This window comes from Mauremys reevesii, linkage group 11 (assembly GCF_016161935.1).
Source record: "Mauremys reevesii isolate NIE-2019 linkage group 11, ASM1616193v1, whole genome shotgun sequence".
Taxonomy (NCBI): Eukaryota; Metazoa; Chordata; order Testudines; family Geoemydidae; genus Mauremys; species Mauremys reevesii.
In genome coordinates, this window is record NC_052633.1 from 13,997,159 (window position 1) to 14,019,677 (window position 22,519).

General features: G+C 45.3%; 1 protein-coding gene across 1 annotated transcript in view; it reads right to left on the reverse strand.

Annotated features, from left to right (window-relative positions):
• The window catches only part of LOC120374436, a 156,822-nt gene that overhangs the window by 24,810 nt on the left and 109,493 nt on the right, over positions 1–22,519 (reverse strand). The window contains exons 4-5 of the mRNA XM_039494139.1: positions 17,756–17,798; positions 16,843–16,907 (exon numbers count right to left, since the gene is read on the reverse strand). Of these exons, the coding sequence (XP_039350073.1) occupies positions 16,843–16,907; positions 17,756–17,798 (108 nt within the window). The remainder of the gene's footprint in view (positions 1–16,842; positions 16,908–17,755; positions 17,799–22,519) is intronic.

The window sequence follows — 22,519 nt, forward strand, 5'->3', positions numbered from 1 at the left end:
AAGTTTTCCGCTCCTTGATGCGGAGGTGGCTGTCCTTGCTCAGAGGGGTCTCTCTGTTGTTGTCAGTTAGCTTCCCCGCCAAGACATAAAAGGATCTTTGAGATGCTAATTCTCTCCCAGGACAGAGACTGCCTAGGGAGTGGTTTGGTGTTTTCTTTCATGTTGTTGAAGCCTATGTCTTACTTCCCTTGGGAGTGATGACCAACAACAGGGGTGTAACAACAACCCTAGTAGAGTTCTCTATCCATAAGAAGCGGTGGGGCTGGGAGCGCAAGGGGGTTGGGAGGGTGGGAAGCCAAGTACAGGGGGGCTGAAGAAGGATACTGGCAATGCACAAAGGACAAAGCTTTGGGGATTTTTTTCTTCCAGGCTTAAATTTTTTTTTAAACAAATTACAATAGTAAATAACGGACACAATAGTGGGTCCCCCCGAAAAAGACATGATGCCATAGGTCTTAGCAAAAGGCTTGGGAACAACTGCATTAGGTAATCTAGTCTGACCTCCTGCAGGTCACAGACTAGAGGATGCCATTTACTACTGTCTTGAGCCCAACAATGCGTAGCTTTAACCTTATCAGTGTAACAGTTCCAGTGGATGTCTATAGGTGACAAGAGACAAAGAGACGGGGAAGGGGGAAATGGCAGCAGAGATAGCTGGAATTTTTTTTTTTTGTCATGTGAAAAAGAAAGTTCATCCCAAACCAGAGGGAAAACACAACAACAAAAGACCACCACCAAAATCAAAAATTCTGAAAAAATGCCATTGTCAATCAAAACATTTCATTTCAACTCTTCTTTTATACATTTTACAAATATGAATTATAAAATGAAATGTCATTTTGAAAAAACGAAAGAATTTAAACTTTTCATTCCAAAACCATCCAAACGGGACACCTTGGCAGTACTGTTTTTCTTCCACCTCCGTTTTTTTCCCTTAGCATTTTTATCAAAATCGATTTTTTGGTCACAAGTTTTGGTTTAGTCTCAATGTCATTTTCCAAAAGACGTTTTTTATTTTTGACAGAAATGTTCTGACCAGCTCTGATTGGCAGCAACCTGCAGGATGGCAGCAAGATGCTGAGGGTACCCAGCATTACCCCCGTCACTTCCATCTCCCTTCCACCAGGGCCATGCTTGGCATAACTGCTTCCTCAGGAGGTGCTGTTACCTCCCCCAATACACCCCAGAATCCTGTGCTCTGCCTACAGCGTTGCTTTGGAGGAGATGTGACGGGAGCCTACAAATCCAATGTCTGAGCACACCCGAGACTCAAAAATAAGAAACAGATGCTCTTTTGGAGGGGGAAGGGAGCAGAAAGTCCATAGCTGAAAGAGTTTGGCCCTGGCCTATCAGCAAAGGACCACAGTGGCCCCAGTCCTATTCTAGGGCCCCCTTATGTGTGTCGCCCTAGAATAGCTTTAGCTGATGCCTCCTAGGTGGTCACCTAGTTAGCCTGCGTTTAAAGGCACAGATTAGCCCACTGCTACCGGCCACACCCCTATGTTGGTGCTGGGGGTAGAAGCCCCTCTGCCACCGCAAGATTCTCCCTGAACGGTGCAATCACTCCAAGGCCAGTTACACGGGCTCTGTGCCCCGATGCCTTTGGCGGCGTGGTGCAAAGCAGCCACACAGCACTCTAGATTGAGCTTGGTATAGGTGGCTTTTATTTTTACAAGTGCTTCTACAGCCTCTTTTCTACAGTCTATGGAAGTGGCTTATTACTGGCTACTGAAAACGCAAGATATACCCGAGAGAGAGAGAGAGAGAGGGGAGAGGAGAGAATGAAGACCATTGTGAAGCTGGTGATGGGTTTAGGGCAGCTGGTCTCCCCACTGCCTGGTGGGTGGGGGACAGGGAATGGTATTTTTATTCTAATTCACGCCTCATTTTTTCCTGGAGCTGGCTTATTTAATGACCAATAGAACATCTGTATTTACTGGGCTAGGTTCAACCTGCCACTGGAAGGGTTGTAAACTGCACCCTAGGGGCATTTGCCTGTGAGGGAGGGCAGGGGGTGCTTGCATCATCTCCTGGCCTAGAAGGTTCTTCTAAGGGATGACATGTTTAGTTTATGGCTGGTGCTCTATACGGTTTTAGATCATGGCTTCTGGCATGCTAGTAATGAGCCCACATGAGAGAGAGATTGAATGGGGGTTGTGGCCATGTCCTTCCTTTTACTGTTCCAACTACTTCCCGAGCAGCATGGGCTGGCTCTAGACCCCCCTGCAGAGTAGGGTTGTGAATACCCTACCACCACCATAAGCCTTCCGTATTTATGGGTAGACTTGCTGGTGCTGACCTAACGTGGGGCTATACAGAGACCATCTTGTGCAACCACAGGGGAAATGAATTCTCTTGCGTTGGGGCTTAAAATGATCACTACAGGGATCAGAAGGAATTATCCACTAGCAGGGCACAATTAGGCAAGAGTGGGGAGATTTTCCCCCTTCTTCTTGAATCTCAGTCTCCACTACTGCTAGAATTAGAATAGAGGCTTCAGCATCCAGCCATAGCATGGAAAATCCTGTATTCCTGCGTTTCAGCTCCCGGCAGCAGCTTTTGGTCCCTCTCACCCCTGGTCTGTGCTTAAAAATTAGATGAGCCTAGCTACGCTGCTCAGAGGGGTGAATAATTTCACATCCTGAGTGCTGCAGTCAAATCGGACGTCACCCCCCAGTGGCGATGCAGCTAGGTCGACAGACAGAATTCTTCTATTGACCTAGCTACCGCTTCTCAGGGAACTACATTGATGGACAAAACTCTCCCATTGATGTGGGAAACATCGACACTGCGGCACTACATCTGTAGCTGTGCCACTGTAGCACGGGCATGCCCTATGGCCCCCTCTACGTTAGGATTTAAAGATGTTAGATCGTGTTACCTCCTCAGAGTCTAGTCAAGGCAAAGCAATTATACTTTAGTATGTATTAAATATGCCTCAGGATCCTCTGAGGCCTAACTCATTTTAGCACAGGCTAACATGCAATTGCTTCATTTTGACTGGAGTTTTAGGAGGTGTTAAACTGATTGAACTAGGTAATGGGATCTCCTTCCCCCTCCCCCCTTTAAATTCTAGCCTGGAGAAGGCCTAACTGGCTCTTACTGCTTTTTCATACAATTCAATAGTTGGGTTATGGGTAGGGACAAGAAGATCCAGTGAAGTTACCCAAGGTCACAGAGGCAGGCAATGGCACAGTCTTGGCTAGAACCAGGACATTCCCGATTCACTTTCATTGCTTTGATTGCCCGAAACAGCTCCTTTATTTTAATTTGGCTGCTTAATTGTGGTGAAATTGTGAAAGGAACCAGACTGACAGCACAGGAAAATAAAGGCTTTTATGCATCCTCTCCTCCTCCATCACTTCATCCCTACCTAGGTGGACCTCTTCTAGGGGCAAGTAGTGCAATTTCCATGAGAAAGACAGACAAAAGTAAATCTACTGAACCCTTTGTAATGGGGGGAGGGGGGGATAACCTGCCCCAGCCCCTCGACTCTAGTGCCGACACCAGCCACAGATGGACCAAGAGATCCCATGCGGCTCCAGAACACCGCTCTCCACTGAGTCACGGTGCTGTTCTATCATCTCCGGGCTAGTCTCAGCCCTTCGTTTCCAACAGCGCTTAAATATCATTAAAAGAAAAAAAATCCTTTTGTTAAGACTGCGGAAATTTTCAGTAAAATGAAAACAAATTGCTCTAAGTAAACCATTTGTCACAGTCTGATTACTTTGCTGCCACTCTGGGAACACCAATTTGTCATGCTAGATCAGGGCAACAGCAGGCTGACTATATGAAATGGCAGGCTGCCTTCTGGCTCTTTGCTTGCAACCAGTGAAGAGAACTTGGATCCCCCACCCTCCACCAGGGCCGCCCAGAGAGGGGGGCAAGAGGGGCAATGTGCCCCAGGCCCTGAACCCCACAGGGGCCCCCACGAGAGTTTTTCGGGGCCCCTGGAACGGGGTCCCTCACTCGCTCCGGGGGCCCGGAAAACTCTTGCAGGGCCGGGCGCAGGAGCTTCTTCGCTCCCGGTCTTCGCCGGCGGGGGGTTTCCCCCGCTGGCGAATTACCGCCGAAGACGGACCCGCCGCCGAAGCACAGCCCGGTCTTCGGTGGTAATTCGGCGGCGGAGGGCCCTTCCGTTCCCGGACCCGCCGCCGAAGTGCCCCGAAGATCCGCGGCGGCCCCCCCCCCGCCGCCGAATTACCGCCGAAGACCGGGCTGCGCTTCGGCGGCGAGTCCTGCTTCCGCGGCAATTCGGCGGCAGGGGGTCCCCGCCGCGGGTCTTCGGGGCACTTCAGCGGCGGGTCCCGGAACGGAAGGGCCCCCTGCCACCGAAGACCCCGGGCCCCCGGAATCCTCTGGGCGGCCCTGCCCTCCACACCAGCTCTAGGGGTTTTAAAATGGGAGGAAGGATGGTTCTGCTATTAAGACACAGGACTGGGATTCCAGAGACCTAGGTTCAGTTCCTAGCTTTACTACAGACTTCCTGTGTGACCTTGGGCAAGTCACTTACTCCCGCTGAAGAGCACAGAGAGGTACCTCCTTTGTCTGGCTTGTCCATTTAGATTGACAGCTGTTTGGAAGAGGGACTGTCTCTTCCAACAGTGCCCTGATCGTGGCTGGGGCTCTAGGGCCTGTTGTAAAATATACATGAACTGGCTTCATCATTGAAGAAATGGATATGCCCTTTTTGAAAGGATGTGCCTAGGCAGTGATGAAAGCTATAGGCAAGCCTACAGATGGTATTGCAGGGGCAGATGTGTCATTCAATTTTGCAATGGAATTTAGAATATTTTCCATATTATACTATCCTCTTTCTAATGCATCCTTTTTTATGATTATTATTATTATGATTATTATTTTTACCACTGCTACACATTGAACAGATGTCTTTAGTGATGTCCACATAAAAAACAAACACCAGAAACTGGAAAGGATAACAGACACGTACAGTGTGACCATAACTCCTGAGGTATCTAGTGCAGTGTTGCAATACATACCCAAGCACTCTAAGATCACACGTAAGGCCCATAAATATTATGAGATTTGCTTAGAATCATGAGAGTTCATTAAAAATAGATTGGGGACTCTTTATCTGCCTTCTGGTGTTTGAACCTTTAGGGTGAATTCAGGTCATATTCCCAAGCTTTTCTCAGCAAGCCTGAAGAGTTCAGTTTTCACATATTCAGATGACTGTAGAAGCTGAAGCTTTAAGAAAAAACACCAAATATTGTAAGACTCAGGATAAAAGTCACAAGAGTTGGCAATGCTGCTACTGGTCACCACAGAGACAATGAGCTGCTAGGACAGGTACGTCAGCAATACATAAAGAGGGCAGGGATAATAGAAGGGAGGAGAAAGAAACTGACACTAGGAGATATGGGACAGGAAAATGGCCCTGAGAAACCCCCATGGCTAGCTAATGAAGAACAAGAAGGGGGTTTCCTCTCCCCCACTGCCCCTACCCCCTTCTCTCTCTCTCTCTAATTATAGGAGGCTTTTGTGGGATGTTTGTACTGCAGTTCTTGGAGCTGTCCAAGCCCTATATAAGAAGATGTTTTAATCCCAGAAAGAACATAGTGGGGAACCTGTTAAATTTCATTACATGCTGTGGCAGGGAGACACCCCAGTGTGCCCCCTCATGGCATCACAAGGCTCTGCCCGCACATCCCACTAATCTCCTCCTCCTCCTCCCAGGACTCAGAAAGAAATCAGTCATCCAGAGTCTTTTCGCAATAGTGTCCTTCTCCTGAAGTCTAGCTGATTTAATTCACTTCCCACAAAAAACCCTACCTCTAGGTTCAGGAGTTCCCAGTCCTGCTAGTCAGGCCCAACGTCCTGGCATCCATAGCCAGCAGATTCTCCCTCAGGTGCAGGGGACTTCCCAGCCCTCCTTTGGGGCAGAGGGGATGTCCCACTCAACTTTTCCCACCTTGGCACAGGACACCCAGCCCTCTCTGTTGGGTCATGCCCATTCATTCAGGGATGCTCTGGCCTCCAAGCAGCACCTCAGCTGGCCCCTTTTTTACCTTCGTCCTTTTCTCCCTGGGTTTGGACTGCTCAGCAGACAACAGCATTCTTTGACTGGTGTCTCTGGCAGTGTAGGCGCAGCCTGTCCCTAAGAGCACCGCTTTTCAGTTGAGCTCTGTAGCCTTTTCAGGCTCAGATGCTCATTAGTCAATTGACTGCCCAGGAGGCTGGCTGGCAGCTAATTGCTTACAGGCAGGCTTGTTTCCCCCCTAAAGCAGCCCATCACACAGCACTGGGGCCTGATTCCCCTTACAGGGCCAGCCACCCCAGGACCGACAAAAATATGTAAAAGTGCCTTTTTGTGACCAAGGAGTTAATCATCCAAACAGCTAATTTACTCCTCCTGTTGCAGTTACTTCTGCTCTTTTTGTGCCTCTCGGCATTGCAGTTTCCTTTGCTGCCTTTAGCACGGGGTCCCAGAGCTCAGGCTGTAGCCTGAGCCCAAATGTCTACACCGCAATTTTACAGCCTCACAGGCCCAAGCCCAAGTCAGCTGCCATGGGCCAACTACGGGTGTTTGATTATAACATAGACATAGCTGGTAAATCCAAGTAGTGTGAAGCTGTACTGCCCCAGAGGCGAGAGCCCCGCGAGGCAATGGCCCCGGTCACATAAATTGTATTTCCCATTAAAGTTTTCAAAGGAAACAAAGTCTTTTTGTCCGAGGCAAAATGAGCATTTTAAGATTTTTTTTGCCAAAAACAAAATAAAAAAATAGAAAAAAAAATTCAGCCAGCTCTCTTCTAGGCAGATATCTGTGGGGAAAACAACACATTCATCGACACACTCCTTAAGAGTGCCTGGATTCCACTTTATGGTCGTCTAGCCCTGGCTGGTGCTGAGCTGGGGGCGGCCATAACTGCCATGTGTCCAGGCTTTTGTATCGGACACAGAGGTAGCTACAACACAGACACAAGCCAGGAGGATCAAATAAACCCCTTGATTTGATATCACGCTGCCTGCGTCACAACTGGATCCAGCTAGTACAATTCCAGGCACTTGATGCTGCCAACCTGATTGCCTTCTGTGATGAGACAGCTGGCTCTGTGGATATGGGGAAAGCGGTGGACGTGATATATCTTGACTTTAGCAATACTTTTGATACGGTCTCCCACAGTATTCTTGCCAGCAAGTTTTAAAAGTATGGATTGGATGAATGGACTATAAGGTGGACAGAAAGCTGGCTAGATCGTTGGGCTCAACAGGTGGTGATTAACAGCTCAATGTCTAGTTGGCAGACGGTATCAAGCGGAGTGCCCCAGGGGTCAGTACTGGGGCCGGTTTTCTTCAACGTTTTCATTAATGATCTGGATGATGGGATGGATTGCACCCTCAGCAAGTTCACAGATGATGACACTAAGCTGGGGGGAGAGGTAGATATACTGGAGGGTAGGGATAGGGTCCAGAGTGACCTAGACAAATTGGAGGATTGGGCTAAAAAAAATCTGATGAGGTTCAACAAGGACAAGTGCAGAGTTCTGCACTTAGGAAGGAAGAATCCCATGCACCGCTACAGGCTGGGGACTGACTGGCTAAGCGGCAGTTCTGCAGAAAAGAACTAGAGGATTACAGTGGATGAAAAGCTGGATATGAGTCAACAGTGTGCCCTTGTTGCCAAGAAGGCTAACAGCATATTGGGTTGTATTAGTAGGAGCATTGCAGCAGATTGAAGGAAGTTATTATTCCCCTCTATTCAAGACTGGTGAGGCCACATCTGGAGTACTGTATCCAGTTTTGGGCCTCCCACTACAGAAAGGATGTGGACAAATTGGAGAGAGTCCAGCAAAGGGCAATGAAAATTATCAGGGGGCTGGGGTACATGACTTATGAGGAGAGGCTGAGGGAACTGGGCTTATTTAGTCTGCAGAAGAGAAGAGTGAGGGGGAGACTTGATAGCAGCCTTCAACTACCTGAAGAGGATGGAGCTTGGCTGTTCTCAGTGGTCACAGATGACAGAACAAGGAGGAATGGTCTCAAGTTGCAGTGGTGGAGATCTAGCTTGGATATTAGGAAACACTATTTCACTAGGAGGGTGGTGAAGTACTGGAAAGGATTACATAGAGAGGTGGGGGAATCTCCATCCTTAGAGGTTTTTAAGGCCCTGCTTGACAAAGCCCTGCCTGGGATGATTTAGTTGGGGATTGGTCCTGCTTTGAGCAGGGGGTTGGACTAGATGACCTCCTGAGGTCTCTTCCAACCCTAATCTTCCATGATTCTATGGTTTTAGATCTCTTCAAAATACAGACCACTATTATGGTCCTCCTACTCTTGTTCATTCTTGGGGTCACTGGTCCTGCTAACAATGCTAGACCTGAACAGTCACCGTGCTAAGGTGAGCTCGTGGACAGAAATTGTGGCTGCCCTGTGGAGGGAAAGGAGGTGAATCTTTGTTTTAAGCAACCTTAAGAGGCTGGTGGTGCACAATCTGGTCAGACTCACTCTTTAAAGCATTGTGGGGGTGGGGAGGGGGATTACTACTAAACCTTTGTCCAAACATCACAATGGAAATTGAACCCTGTATTCTTCCACCAAAACCATGCGAGTTAGCAATGGGAGGACCAATGCAAAAAGCATAGTATAAAGGCTCAGAGATGTGCCACATTAGAAAGAGGCAGAATTTCCGCAAATAGTATAAATGCTTCCCTGTTTACAGCACCTGGAGACCAATGAGCAGCAGAGGGCTTGTAACCATAGCAATCAGCTCCACTGAGAGAGACCCTTATTATGCTAAGCACTGAAGTAGTGGACGATTAAAGGGTGCTAAATGGGGATCTTGCTCTACAGGGAAACTGGCATACTGGCTGCACTGGTTACACTGGAAATTGGCATTACTAGTTACCCCAACTGCTGTTTTTCTGTGCATAGAAAACACAACCACGTACCTTCAATCTGAATAACTTCTGTTTTAGATGAAGGAGAAGCCAATAAAAGTAAAGTCTCCTTGGGAAAAATCAGAGCTGCCTCAACAGGGTTCTAGATGTTTAAATGTGCAATATCCAAACAGCAACACTGCGACACGCACCTACCTGTATACTCCATATGGATAAAGGGAAGCAGGCATCAGTTACAGTGGGAACCAAATGAGGTGGTTTGGTTCCTTATAGTGGGGGGAAATGGTACCCTGGTTATACTGGGAGACGTGTTTTTGGTTTACTAGAGAATTGATATGCTTATCATGGGGAACTGGTTGCATTAAAAGCCTAGGAAGCTGTTTCCCTGAGAAACTGGTATATTGGTCATACTGATAATAACAAGAAACAGATTCTTGTTATGCTTGATTTCCTAGTATAAGCAGAATATTGGTTTAAGTAGCAAGTCTAGATTCCCCATTGAACTAGTCAGATCATTATACTGGTTACAACAGTAGTCAAGATATAAAGAGGGTATATTTAGTCAAACTCATCAGCAACATGTTAAAAGGAAGTGAGATCATCTCCAAAACATAGCACCCCGTTGTGGTATGGCTGGGACAGGAGACGAGAAAGGTCGCAAGATAAATGAATAGGTAGATTGAGCTAGATTGACACAGTGCCCCAACACTCAGTCGTGTAAGCTTGTACACTAAACAGCATTCGGTACAAGGCAAACAGGTTATCCTTGCTGCATATTGTTAGTGTGAAATATCACCCATTAGCCACCATTTCACTTTACCATCCATCTTGTCCACAAATATAGTGCTCCCCAAGGAGCAATAGCAGCACACTCACAGAAGTATGGGCAGCATTCTCACAGAGCTGGCTTTCAGGAAGGCAACAGCAGTGATCTATACAAGCCTTGGGGTGGCTTTAAATCACTTATTCTCCCCTTTTAAAGCTGCTCTGGAAGGGAGCAAGAGTAAGGGATTTGGCCCTGACCGTGCCTCTAATTTCAGGAAACCACTCCCAGTATTTCTCCAAGGCTTGCGAAAAGTGAGCAAGGCACGTGCCTGGCATTAGCCTGTGGGCCCTTGTTCATGATGGCAAAATGGCACAGTATGTATTTTATCATTTACACTCACTGGGCCACGGCCTCCTTTGTGTGAGGAGAAATATTTGTGCAGGGAGCAGGAAACGTGAGAGTTTCTATTTACCGAGTTTCTTTCTCACAGGACTGTCATGGGATGGGGGTGATGGGTTGTCACCCTTTGTGGACTGGGCAGGAAGTTTGGCAGCTAAACAAGCAGACGTCTCATGACACACACAGCAGCCCATGGCCATGCGCCACGCTGATTCCTGCCCTTCCATCTACCTTGACAGCAGCTCAGGATAGGAGACCCTGTGGGAGTTAATGCTGCTTGAAGCAGCACTGACTCTCTGATGGATATCCCATTGTGGATCCAGTATGTCTGCCGGGAAGCACAACGGCTGGTTCTCCAGCCACAACCCAAACCCATATAAAGTCCAATCAGCAAAATAAGACACACGGGGAAAATGTTCCAGAGCCTGTATTCCCTGAGCTGGTTCTACAGGGCTGGATTGCCCCTGCTGAGAGGAGAATATGCCCTCTTCTCACAGGATGGGGTACAACCTGCTCTCTTTCCGTCGACTACATGCTATACGTGAGTCAGAAAACCAGAGCTGACTATGCAAGGGAGATGCAGTAGCATCTGTGTTTCAAGTGCTTTATAGTCTGAGTTTTCATGAATCAAGGGTAAAGCTAATTATACATACAACAGGGCTATATTGTAGCAGGGATATAACTAATAGCCTTGTCGCGGATGAGCTTTGTACCGTAATGTTTTGGATTCAGTGCTGGTAATATGGACATGGTATATTGATCTAAGGGCTTTCAGAGGCTGTGAACATCAGCATTATCTTTAGGAGAGATGTGAAATTTAAGCTTTTAACTGTTAATAGAAAAATCCTACAGTGGCTCTCTGAGCATAAATTCAACTTGCAACAAAGGGGGGAAAACAACAAGCCAACACTATTTATTTTGTTACTTTCCAGAGATGCTGCCAAAACATGGAGATACAGTCCAGGAAGCCAGAGAGAAGAGGATTTACCCACCTGCTGTCCTGTCTCATTTAAAAGCACAAACCGGTCCACCATGATTCATTAGGGGAGACGTACAAACAAGAAAGGAAACAGGATGAGAAACTTCTGCTACACTTGAAAATTGTGCTGAATAAGGGCTTTGGCTTTTGTTTTGTTGCTAACCCAGCAGTACACCGATCAGTGCTGTGCAGAGCGAAATATTGAGCGAGTATGAGCTAAACATGGACTTTGATTGCTTCGGATTCCTCTCCTCCTCTCTATGACCAGCACAGCATGGACAAGCCACTCATGGTTTGGGTTTTTTGTAAATGAAGTGATTATAGTTCATAATTCACTGTCTTAACTGAATTGAAATGTAATCTCCATCTTGAGTATTTCTTGAGTGACTCTCAGCTTGATGGCTGAACATTGCTACGTCAGGGCTAAACTGTCCTTTAACTGGACATGGACATAAAGGGGAAGAAGATGTACCTGCTGGCATCTCCTCCATGACCTCCCCAGACCTTGGGTCCAGCCAGCCCCACCCCTGCCTTCCTATGACGCCCTCATTCAGCATGTCATGGGAGGGGCAGAGAAGGGATGGCATGGCTGGGGTCAGCCTGTACCCTAGTGATTCTGTGCTCCTGCAACGACCCATAGGGGCCACTGAGGCAGCAGTGCAATTTCGGTGGCTCTAGCTTGTGCTAGCGGACTCACAAGCCTCCAGTTGTCCCCTAGTAGAGGAGGCACAAGCTGCACTAAAGGGAGCAGAAAAAACTTTCCCACCCTCGTAACATTTCCCAACCCATGTTGCCATACAGGCGCACTTTGTAAAGTGTAGACAAGCCAACATGGCCGAGAACTTTACAACTGGAGAAAGAAGGTGTGGGGGAGGGTAACTTATTTTATCAAAAACTTCTGGTGGTGAGAGAGAGATGGGTTTGAGCTACACAAAAGCTTTTCTTCAAGTCTGGGAAAGATACTAAGAGTGTGACAGCTAAACACAAGATTGAAAAGATAGTTTAGTCCCTTAGACTATGTGCTAACTACTTATGCTAAACTAACTGTTCAAGCTTTACTCCTGGGGGAATTCTTCACCAAAACATCTGCACACAATATTTTAAAATTTTGCATAGTTTCATTTGTCAAAATAACAATATAATCACACCAGTTTCAATTATTTTGGTAATTTATTTCAAAATACCTATCAGCAACTATGTCTGTAACAATAAAGGCACAGAACAATTCCTCCAGGAGTAGAGTTAAGGAAACCCGTATGACAACCCAGTAAAACCCTGTTTCTCTGCCCCTTCCCCCCAGAGCCCAGTAGGAGGGCCAGACACCCACACTTCCTCCACTCCAGAGACCAGCCGCGGGGCACACCCTAGCCCAGACACTTGCACCCCCAGACCCTAGCTGTGCCCCCCCCCCACAGGCACTCACACCCTCTGTCCTGCAGTGCTCAGCTGTGGGGTGCCCCAGCCCAGACACTCACGCTCCTTTCCCCCAGACCCCAGCTTGCCTCCCCAGCCCAGAAACTCACCCCCCCCCCAGAGTCCAGGGATCCAGAGGGAGAAACAGCCTGATGCTGGGTCCTGGGCTTGTGTGGAGTTTCCTGCCTGCCACCCCTCCTTGCTTCAGGGCATGCTGAGAATTGCAGCTGCCGGGAACCCTGCAGCTCCTCCTCCCCCTCCCCCTGGCAGTGTCTTCTACTTCTGAGTTGCGCTCGGCCAGGCCCAGTGGCCCCCAGTGGCGGACAGCAGCTCTGCAGCCCATTTCTGTGGAGGAAAAGGAAATTCTGTGCAAAAAAAAAATTAACTTCTGCGCAAATTCTGCATGTGCAGTGGTGCAGAATTCCCCCAGGGGTAAATCTTGTATTTAGCTGTGACACTCTCAGTACCTTTCCTAGACCTGAAGAAGAGCTCTGTGTAGCTTCAAAGCTTGCCTCTCTCACCAACAGAGGTTGATCCAATAAAAGATATTACTTCACCCACCTTGTGTCTCTAAGACCCTGGGACCGACATGGCTACAATAACACTGCCTATAACTTTAAAATTGGGCAGAAACAGATGGTGAATCACAGCAATGACTGAACCTTGTGATATTCTAAACAAAAAGAATTCTCTACTTGTGTGATTTCCATTGCGATAGCTCAGTGGTTTTAGCAGTAGCCTACTAAACCCAGGGTTGCAAGTTCAATCCCTGAGGAGACCATTTAGGGAACTGGGGTAAAATTCTGTCTGGGGATTGGTCCTGCTTTGAGCAGGGGGTTGGACTAGACCTCCTGAGGTCCCTTCCAACCCTAATAATCTATAAGACAACAGACACTCTAGGCTTCAGCGTGACACACAGACAGGAAATCACTGGGATTCTGAGCAGCAGAGGAGTGTTTAGACTAGTGGTGCCAGATTACAACCTGCAAACATTTCCAGCATTTCTCTGCCTATTGTGGGTTATTTTTATTAGCCATAAGAACCCCAGGGAACTTCTGAAAATAAGAAGCCACAGGATGTTTTGATCTTTACCTCTAAACCCAACATAAATAGACCAAGCCAGGAGTGATGTAATACCGTCAACAGGCCAGATATTGCACAAATTCAACAAATATAATGCAGGCTCCACCATCTTACTAATCTTGATCTTGACACATTGTGGACTCAGATCATTCTGCTCTCCCCATTCAGTCCCTTTTTACTCTTTTTGTCCAGTTTGCTAGAGGGAGAATTTATTTATCTACCATCACCGAGGGAGCTGAAAACATGTAGTGTTATCCTTCAAAAAGTCATTTTGACCAGTGGCATTTCAGCCACTTTCTCAAAACCTAGAGATGGAGCCAGCTGGGTCTCTGAGGTGAAATCTGAAAGGCAGCATCTAATTCACTGATGAGCGTGCTGGGTTAGCACACAGCATTCAGAGAATGAAAAGCATGAAGTAAGCTTCAGAAGGGGTAAGGAAGCCTGACACTAACAGGATATGGCGCTTGTTTACTGAGATGTGCTACGGATATAGCAACCTCTTACCCTTTAGATTATATTTCCATCAAACACATTATCACGCAAGCACAAATTATTGTCTATTCCTCTGTAATTTACAAACTTCCCAGGAAGTAGATGGCTGTTGGCAAAAGGATAAATTCTCATATTTTCTCTTGGGTAGCTGAGTTTGGAAAGAAGGGGTTATGTGGGAGCAATGGAATGCTGTTCCCCAGTCCGGTAGCAGTGGTAGAGACAGCAGGAAGCCAACCCCCAGAGACAGTGTGGCCTAGGGGCTAGAGCACCATATTAGGACTCAGGAGATCTGGGTTCTATTCCCTGCCCTGCTTGGTGACCTTAGACAATTCAATGCCCCTTTATGCCTCAATTGCCTCACCTGTAAAATCGGGATAATGACCCTGGCCTCTTTTGTAAAGCATACGGTGATCTGCTCATAAAGCACGCTAGATAAGAGATAGAGACTATTAGCATGGAATGCTGAAGAACCCAGCATTCCATCTGCAATCTTCCCTTGTTGCACTGGAGTAGTCAGGCAGGCCACAAAGAGTTGAACCTCGGAGTTTTCAGGAACTGCCATCCTGCCAGGCCATTTCCCCAGATCCTTCCTGTGACAGTGCCACCCAAAGGCTTTATGGAAATATGCTTATATATATATATATATATATATATACACACACACATATATCTGTACTAGGGCTGTCAAGTGATTAAAAAAATTAATCACAATTAATCACACTGTTAAACAATAAGAATACCATTTATTTAAATATTTTGGATGTTTTCTACATTTTCAAATATATTGATTTCAATTACAACAGAGAATACAAAGTGTACAATGCTCACTTTATATTATTTTTATTACAAATATTTGCACTGTAAAAAAACAAAAGAAATAGTATTTTTCAATTCACCTAATACATGTATTGTAGTGCAACCTCTTTATCATGAAAGTTGAACTTAAAAATGTAGAATTATGTACAAAAAATATCTGCATTCAAAAATAAAACAATGTAAAACTTTAGAGCCTACAAGTCCACTCAGTCCTACTTCTTGTTCAGCCAATCGCTCAGACAAACAGGTTTCTTTACATTTATGGAAGATACTGCTGCCTGCTTCTTATTTACAATGTCACCTGAAAGTGAGAACAGGCATTTGGCATGGTACTTTTGTAGCCGGCATTGCAAGATATTTGCTTGCCAGATGTGCTAAACATTCATATGCCCGTTCTTGCTTCAACCACCATTCCATAGGATGTGTGTCCATGCTGATGACGGGTTCTGCTCAATAACAATCCAAAGCAGTGCAGACCAACGCATGTGCATTTTCATCATCTGAGTCAGATGACATCAACAGAAGCTTGATTTTCTTTTTTGATGATTTGGGGTCTATAGTTTCTGCATCAGAGTGTTGCTTCTTTAAGACTTCTGAAAGCATGCTCCACACCTCATGGCTCTCAGATTTTCGAAGGCACTTCATATTCTTAAGTCTTGGGTCGAGTGCTGTAGCTATCTTTAGAAATTTCACATTGATATCTTCTTTGTATTTTGTCAAATTTGCAATGAAAGTGTTCTTAAAACGAACATATGCTGGGTCATCATCCGAGACTACTATAACATGAAATATATGGCAGAATGCAGGTAAAACAGAGCAGGAGACTTACAATTCTCTCCCAAGGAGTTCAGTCACAAATTTAATTCATGAATTATTTTTTAACGAGCATGATCAGCATGGAAGCCTGTCCTCTGGAACAATGGCCAAAGCATGAAGAGGCATATGAATCTTCAGTGCACTGTAAATACCTCGCAATGCCAGCCACTACAATTCCATGTGAACACCTGTTCTCACTTTCAGGTGACATTGAAATTAAGAAGTGGGCAGCATTATCTCCCGTAAATGTAAACAAACTTGTTTCTCTTAGTGATTGACTGAACTAGAAGTAGGACTTGAGTGGACTTGTCGACTCTAAAGTTTTACATTGTTTTGTTTTTGAGCGCAGTTATATAACAAAAAACCTACATTTGTAAGTTGCACTTTCATGATAAAGAGATTGCGCTACATTACTTGTAGGAGGTGAATTGAAAAATACTATTTCTTTTGTTTATTATTTTTACAGTGCAAATATTTGTAATAAAAAATAATACACAGTGAGCACTGTACACTTTGTATTCTGTGTTGTAATTGAAATCGATCTATTTGAAAATGTAGAAAAACATCCCTAGTATATTCCGGTTGATTTGAAACAAACTCGCACCACTCCCTAAACACTGCTGCTGGGTTTGCACTCCAGCGTAACATCCATTCGGTAGAAATGAAAGTCTCCAATTAAAACCAGAGTTTGTTTATGTCACTTTGGGGAGTAGAAGGGAAAGCTGAATAATTCAGTGAGTGATCTATATTGTGCCACTAGCTGTACGTAATCATTGTTACCCTAATAAGATTTTCCCACACAGGCTTTCTATTGGAGCATCTCGAAGCACTCTGCAGACATTAGTGATAGCTGCAACATTCCTGTCCTTCTTTACAGAGGAGGAAATTGAGGCAGAGACACAAAGCAAGCATCATATTTTCTAAAAAGCGGCTTTCCTTCCGCACATGCCTATGAATTATACCCCTGGAAATCAGGCTGAGGCACAAGCCCTCAGATTTGTATCCCATCATTCATGGTGTGGGTGCCAAAATGGAAGTGGACCCTGACCTTGGCGCAAATGTTCCACTGAGTGACTGGGCTACGACACTCCTGAAATCTGGTTGATCCGGGAACAGACATTATGGGCCTTCAGACTCAGAGTCCTGGTCCTCAGCCGCATGACCAACCACCTGCCCCGTCAAATGGCAGTATTTAGAAAGTAGTCTCCATTACTCACAGGTGGCACCGGCGTCACCAGGGTCCACTTCTCTGAACCCACAGCTCTAATCCCAGGTTCACTCACTGGGGAAAAAAGGGGAAATGAGAATTAAGATAAATATATCTGGTTTAAACTGGACATTGAGTATCATTTACCCGCAGGTACATGCTCGGGAGCAAATTCAAACCTAGTGTAAGCAGCTCAGACTCCCCTGGCTGACGAGCACTTCAGATGAGCACACAGTTATCCACCTGTCCAGAAAAATGCCACCATGACAGAGTTGTTCCAAACTCTGTTGTGTTCCACTGAACTTTCCTGCGGCGCTGGAGATGGAGTGAGAAACCCTGTGTTTCCCAGAATTCAGGCTATATATGGTGTGTAAAGAGTTAATCAAGATTAGGCATTCCATCTCTGTACATTTTCCCTGGTGTTTTACTGGTTCAAGTTAAGGATGGCCCTAATTTCCTTCTCTCAGAGCATCTCTCTTAGGAGAAGGGGAGAGACACTCAGGATGTGCTGGAACATTGCTAGTTACAGCTGTTTTAAAAAATGACTGCCAAGCACCCACAATGATGCTTGATCGTGGTTGTAACATGAATCTAGACGGCATGATTCTTCTCTGACTGTGAACAGGGACAAAAACAGCAATTAAGCAATGGAATAAGCTGCCAAGTGTGGATGTGAACCCAGAGGAGATAATTCACCATCACTGGTAATGCTCAGAACTAGACTTGACATCATCTAGCAGAGATGATTTAAAGATAACTAAATTAATGATACAGGAGAATGAACTAACTGAATCAATGCAGGATTTAGTCCTTCAAACTCTGATAACTCTCAAATCATTTAATGATTCTATGAGAACAGATCCATTCCATAGTATTTGAATCTGCACCCAAGGTAAGTAGAATTTAACAGAACAAGAACTTACTAGATCTTGGAGGTGTTGGTTTTGTCTTGCTCAAAGATTTTTCCTGAAAAGGAAACAAAAAGTCCCATTTCTCACAGACCACTCTGAGACCTACCAGAGAAAAGGTCAAGCACTCTGCGCTTTGTATTCTTTTTTTCAAACATTTCACTTCCAAAAATGAAATTAACTTTCTTATTAAAGTCATTGAAATTCCCTCCCCAACCACAGAGCTGAGCAACGTTAATATTAATTTTAATTCTGAGTACTGTATAAAAAGGGGGGATTTTTTGATTAGTAAAGGAAGAAAAAGCCTACTTAGCATATCTAACTGAAGAATGTAAGATTTATAATGGCATACAATAGCAATCACTTAAAAGCTACAAGATGGTACTATTCTCTCAGGGCTTTTATCAAAGTAGTTATCCTAAGTTAAATGTGAAATCCAATCAGAAATCACTTACAGAGTTCAGCATTCACACACTGTTGTACTGTAAATAATACTGCCTATGGTAGTAAATGTTCTTTGTTTATGATTCCATAATTTAGGTGGTGTCAGGAGTTATCACTCTCAATTATTATGCACTGCATTTTTAGGAGTTAGGAGGAGTTAAGTATTGCAGGCAGCCAGACTGATTTGTGATGCTACCAGAATAAAGGACAGGATTCATCAAAGAGAGAACACAATTGTGATGCTATTGAGATGAACTGTGACCATATAGCTCATTGTTGCAACCAGGTCCTGTGGTTGCATCAGGTCTTGTACAGAGGAGGCCAAGTGGGGTGTATATGGAAAGGTTGTAGTTTGCAGGTTAGGATTATGCTGTCTGTATGTGTGTATCATCTTTGTATTTGAAGTTATGAATATTGGCTTTGTACTTGTATCTCAGTGTGTTTGATTCTAAGTAGCCTCAGTGAAGCAGTTGGTCAGCTTCTTGAGAAAGGACCATTCTCAGTAAGTGCCCAGTCAAGAAACACTTAACTGACAATGGAAGATGCCAATCCACATCTGAGCTTTCCTGGGAATGTTCAAACTAACATGTAAACAATGGCATTGGCCTGCAAAAAGCTGAATCATTCATGGACATGTGACTTGCCCAGGTGGCTACAAACTCCATCTTGTTGCTGTGACTTTGCACAGAAGAACAAAGGGGTTCCCACTCACAAGAGAGAGACTATAAAAGGCCCTAGAAGCCTCTCCGTTTTGTTTTCAGCTGGCTCAAGAAATGGCCTCTCCACCCCCAAGAGATGCCTGAAAGAAACTGGAATAACACACAGTAACTATGGGGGTGTGAGTGATTGCTGGACCCAGACTAGGAAGGAGCCCAGTCTGTGAAAGAAGCTTATTGGAACATCTCTGGGGGTGAGATTTCATCTGTAATCAATTTCTTAAGTGTATTCGCCTTAGACTTGTGTGTTTTATTTTGCTTGGCAACTTACTTTGTTCTGTCTGTTATTACTTGGAATCACTTAATTCCTACTTTTTATATTTAATAAAATCACTTTTGTTTATTATTGAACCCAGGGTAAGTAATTAATACCTGGGGGAGCAAACAGCTGTGCATACCTCTCTATCAGTGTTATAGAGGACAGACAATTTATGAGTTTACCCTGTATCAGCTTTATACAGAGTAAAACAGATTTATTTGGGGTTTGGATCCCATTGGGAGCTGGGTGTCTGGGTGCTAGTGACAGGAGCACTTGCTAAGCTGTTTTCAGTAAGTCTGCAGCTTTGGGGGCATGGGTCAGACCCTGGGTCTGTGTTGTAGCAGGTTAGCGTATCTGGCTCAACAAGACAGGGTTCTGAAGGCCCAAAGCGGCAGAGAAAACAGGCTCAGAGGTAGTCTCAGCACATCAGGTGACAGTCCCAAGGGGGTCTCTGTGATCGAACCCATCACAATGATATTGTTAGCTTTTCAAACGTGAATGGATATATCATGAATGGGACTTAGGTCCTGGACTTGCATCTCTCATTCAGGGACAGTTTTAGCTCCCCATACTTATGCTAAGTAATAACTTAGCTGCAAGTAGCGCCATTGGTTCCAAGGCCCGTTCCTGTCCCCATTGAAATCAGCCGGAGTTTTGTGATGACTCTCAGTGGGAGCAGAACCAGGGTCTAATTGCAGAGTAAGTGATTATATTACTCAGCATGAGCGAGGGAGGCACAATCTGTCCTTTAACATGAGTTTTGTCTGAGTGAGGTGCGTGGGACCAGGTCTTTTTGTAATTCAAATTCAAAGGTCATTCTAGTGAGATTCCTATGCTATACAGGGTGCAGTCTTCCCATGGTCTTACCTCCCAGCAGAGTAGAACCATGGGGGCTCAGCTGCTTTTCGGGCATTGTGTGAGCATGAGGAGAGGGTCATGACTGACCCCTAACTGCCTATATGGGGGAACAATTCAGAGAGCAGAGGGCTCTCTATTCTAGCAGCCAAAGACAAAACAAGATCCAATGGCTGAGAGCTGAAGCTAGGCAAATTCGGGCTAGAATGGAGACAGAACATTTTAATAGTGAAGGTAAGTAATGATTGGAATAATTTACCAAGGGATTTGATGGATTCTCTATCACATGAACTCTTTAAAATCAGCACTGGATGTTTGTCTAAAATATATGCAACCAAGGTTATGGACTTAGCACAGGAATAATTACTGGGTGAAATTCTATGACCTGTGTTTTACAGGAGGTTAGACTAGATGATCATAACAGTCCCTTTCTGGCCTTAAAATCTACAATTCTGTGAAACTCTGGAGTTCTCCTGTAATTGGTCCTTCCAAAGGAATTTTAAATGGCTGAGTACATCTATGTGAGGTCTCAGACTTTTGCAGAAACTGAACCATCGCCAACACTTATCTGCTGTTGGAACATGAATTTTACAACCCATGAGCCAGATGCTGAGTGATGTAAATCGGCATAGATAACATCACTGAAGTTAGTGGAGATTCTTCAGTTTACTCCAGCTGAGGATCTGACCCCATGTCTATTGGAACCTATATTTCTCAACCTTCCCATATTACAACCCAAATGTACCCCTCATTAGCCTGAATAACAGCAGCTATGAACAAATGTGATCTCTCCCCCTGCTTACATCTTCAGAGCTGTGTCCTGGATTTTCCACAGCATTTCCTTGATAAGCATATTATATCTAGAATGTGTCATGTGTACACCCATCCTGCGGGCACTTAAAGGGAATAATCACGCTGAGAGCTAATCTGTAAATAAATAGACTTAGTGAGGTTATGGCAACAGGATAAGCAGGATTTATACTTCACGAGGAAAAAATGAATACATATGGGTACTCAAGCTGTGGGTTTCACGGTTAAGCTAAGAGTGCCGTGTTAAGTAGGAGCAAGGGAGTTCTTCATACATTTGTTATTACCCAAAGATCTCTAGAAAACTGTAACATTTAATACTGAAAACCATGCTACAAAAATATTTATCCTGTGAGACAACATGGGGGGAAGGAATGGAAGACAATAGGAAAACTGTGTTGATTCTTAAGTAATATGTTTGGGGTTTATTCTCCCTTACTACTATACTTTATTTATTTATCAGCTATATAACATATATTTGTGCCTAGCACTAGCATCCTGGGCCACTGTTCGTAGACCAGACTCTACAGCAATACACTACATAACAATAACAACAAAGGTGCCCACCCATTGCTACGGGTGCCTTTACAATATTCTAAATCAAAATATAAACTCACCAGTCTGTGCACAGCTCAGAGAATTACCCATGACTAATCATAAACATCACCACCGCCCTCCTCTGGCTTCATAGCCCACCTCCTGCCTGCCTGCCCACAAGTTTTGCTGCATGCCAGAGAGTTTAATAGATCAGGGCCCTGATGGACCGAGGGGAGAAAGTGAGTTCTTTTCACAGCCCTGGCAGCAGCTCCCTGCCCTATATCCATCCCAAAGGAATTTCAGCTTGAGAGACTCCAGTGACCTCAGATGTAGCAATAGGATATGGACGCTTCCTTACCCAAATCATTACGGGAGTCCGATGTCAGTGGGACAGCTGCATTCAAAACCAAGGGAGATTATGCACCTTAAATTAGTGGTTCTCAGCATGGCACCTGCAGCCTCAGCATGGCCCAGGAGTGCCATCTGTCGAGTTAAGGTGAGAGAGCAGAACACTTGGGCCCAGTCTGCTTGGCAGAAGACAGCTGTCAGGAGCCAAGGGGAGTGAGCAAAAAGGCAAGAAGGAAGTGCTCACCTCCCCCCCCCCCCCCCCCCCCTTTCCTGGCTGGCTACATTTCTGCTACTGAAAATTGGGCCGGGCCAAATCTTGCAGTCTTTAGCCAGGCAACATGCCTACTTGGTGCTGCAAAGTCCCAGTGACTTCAGGGGTGGGATGGAGTTGCCTTTAGCAAGACAACAGGCTTTCCCCCGCAAGTTATACAAAGTACAAGGGCTAAGTTCAGGACAGGCTGGTCAGTCTGCAATTTGTCTCAGGAGAGGCGCTTTCTTGTTGCTGTCCCAGGAGCAGCCCAGGAGGGAGGCTGTGACTCGGCGAATCACAGGCTCCCTCCTGGTCTCACCAGTGCTTCAGGGAGACCGTAAACACCCCAGGCCTATCCCTGTCTATCAGTACCTGCAGAGGGAGAATGCACCCCATACTAAAGGGCTTTTTAATTCATATACATTTAAATCAGGCACATTTAAATTTGAAATGTTTAACAGCGAGGGTGATTAACCACTGGAACAAACTACCAAGGGAAGAAGTGAATTCTCCATCTTTTCAACTCTTCAGATCCAGGTTTGGGCTTTAGCCAAACCTGTAGT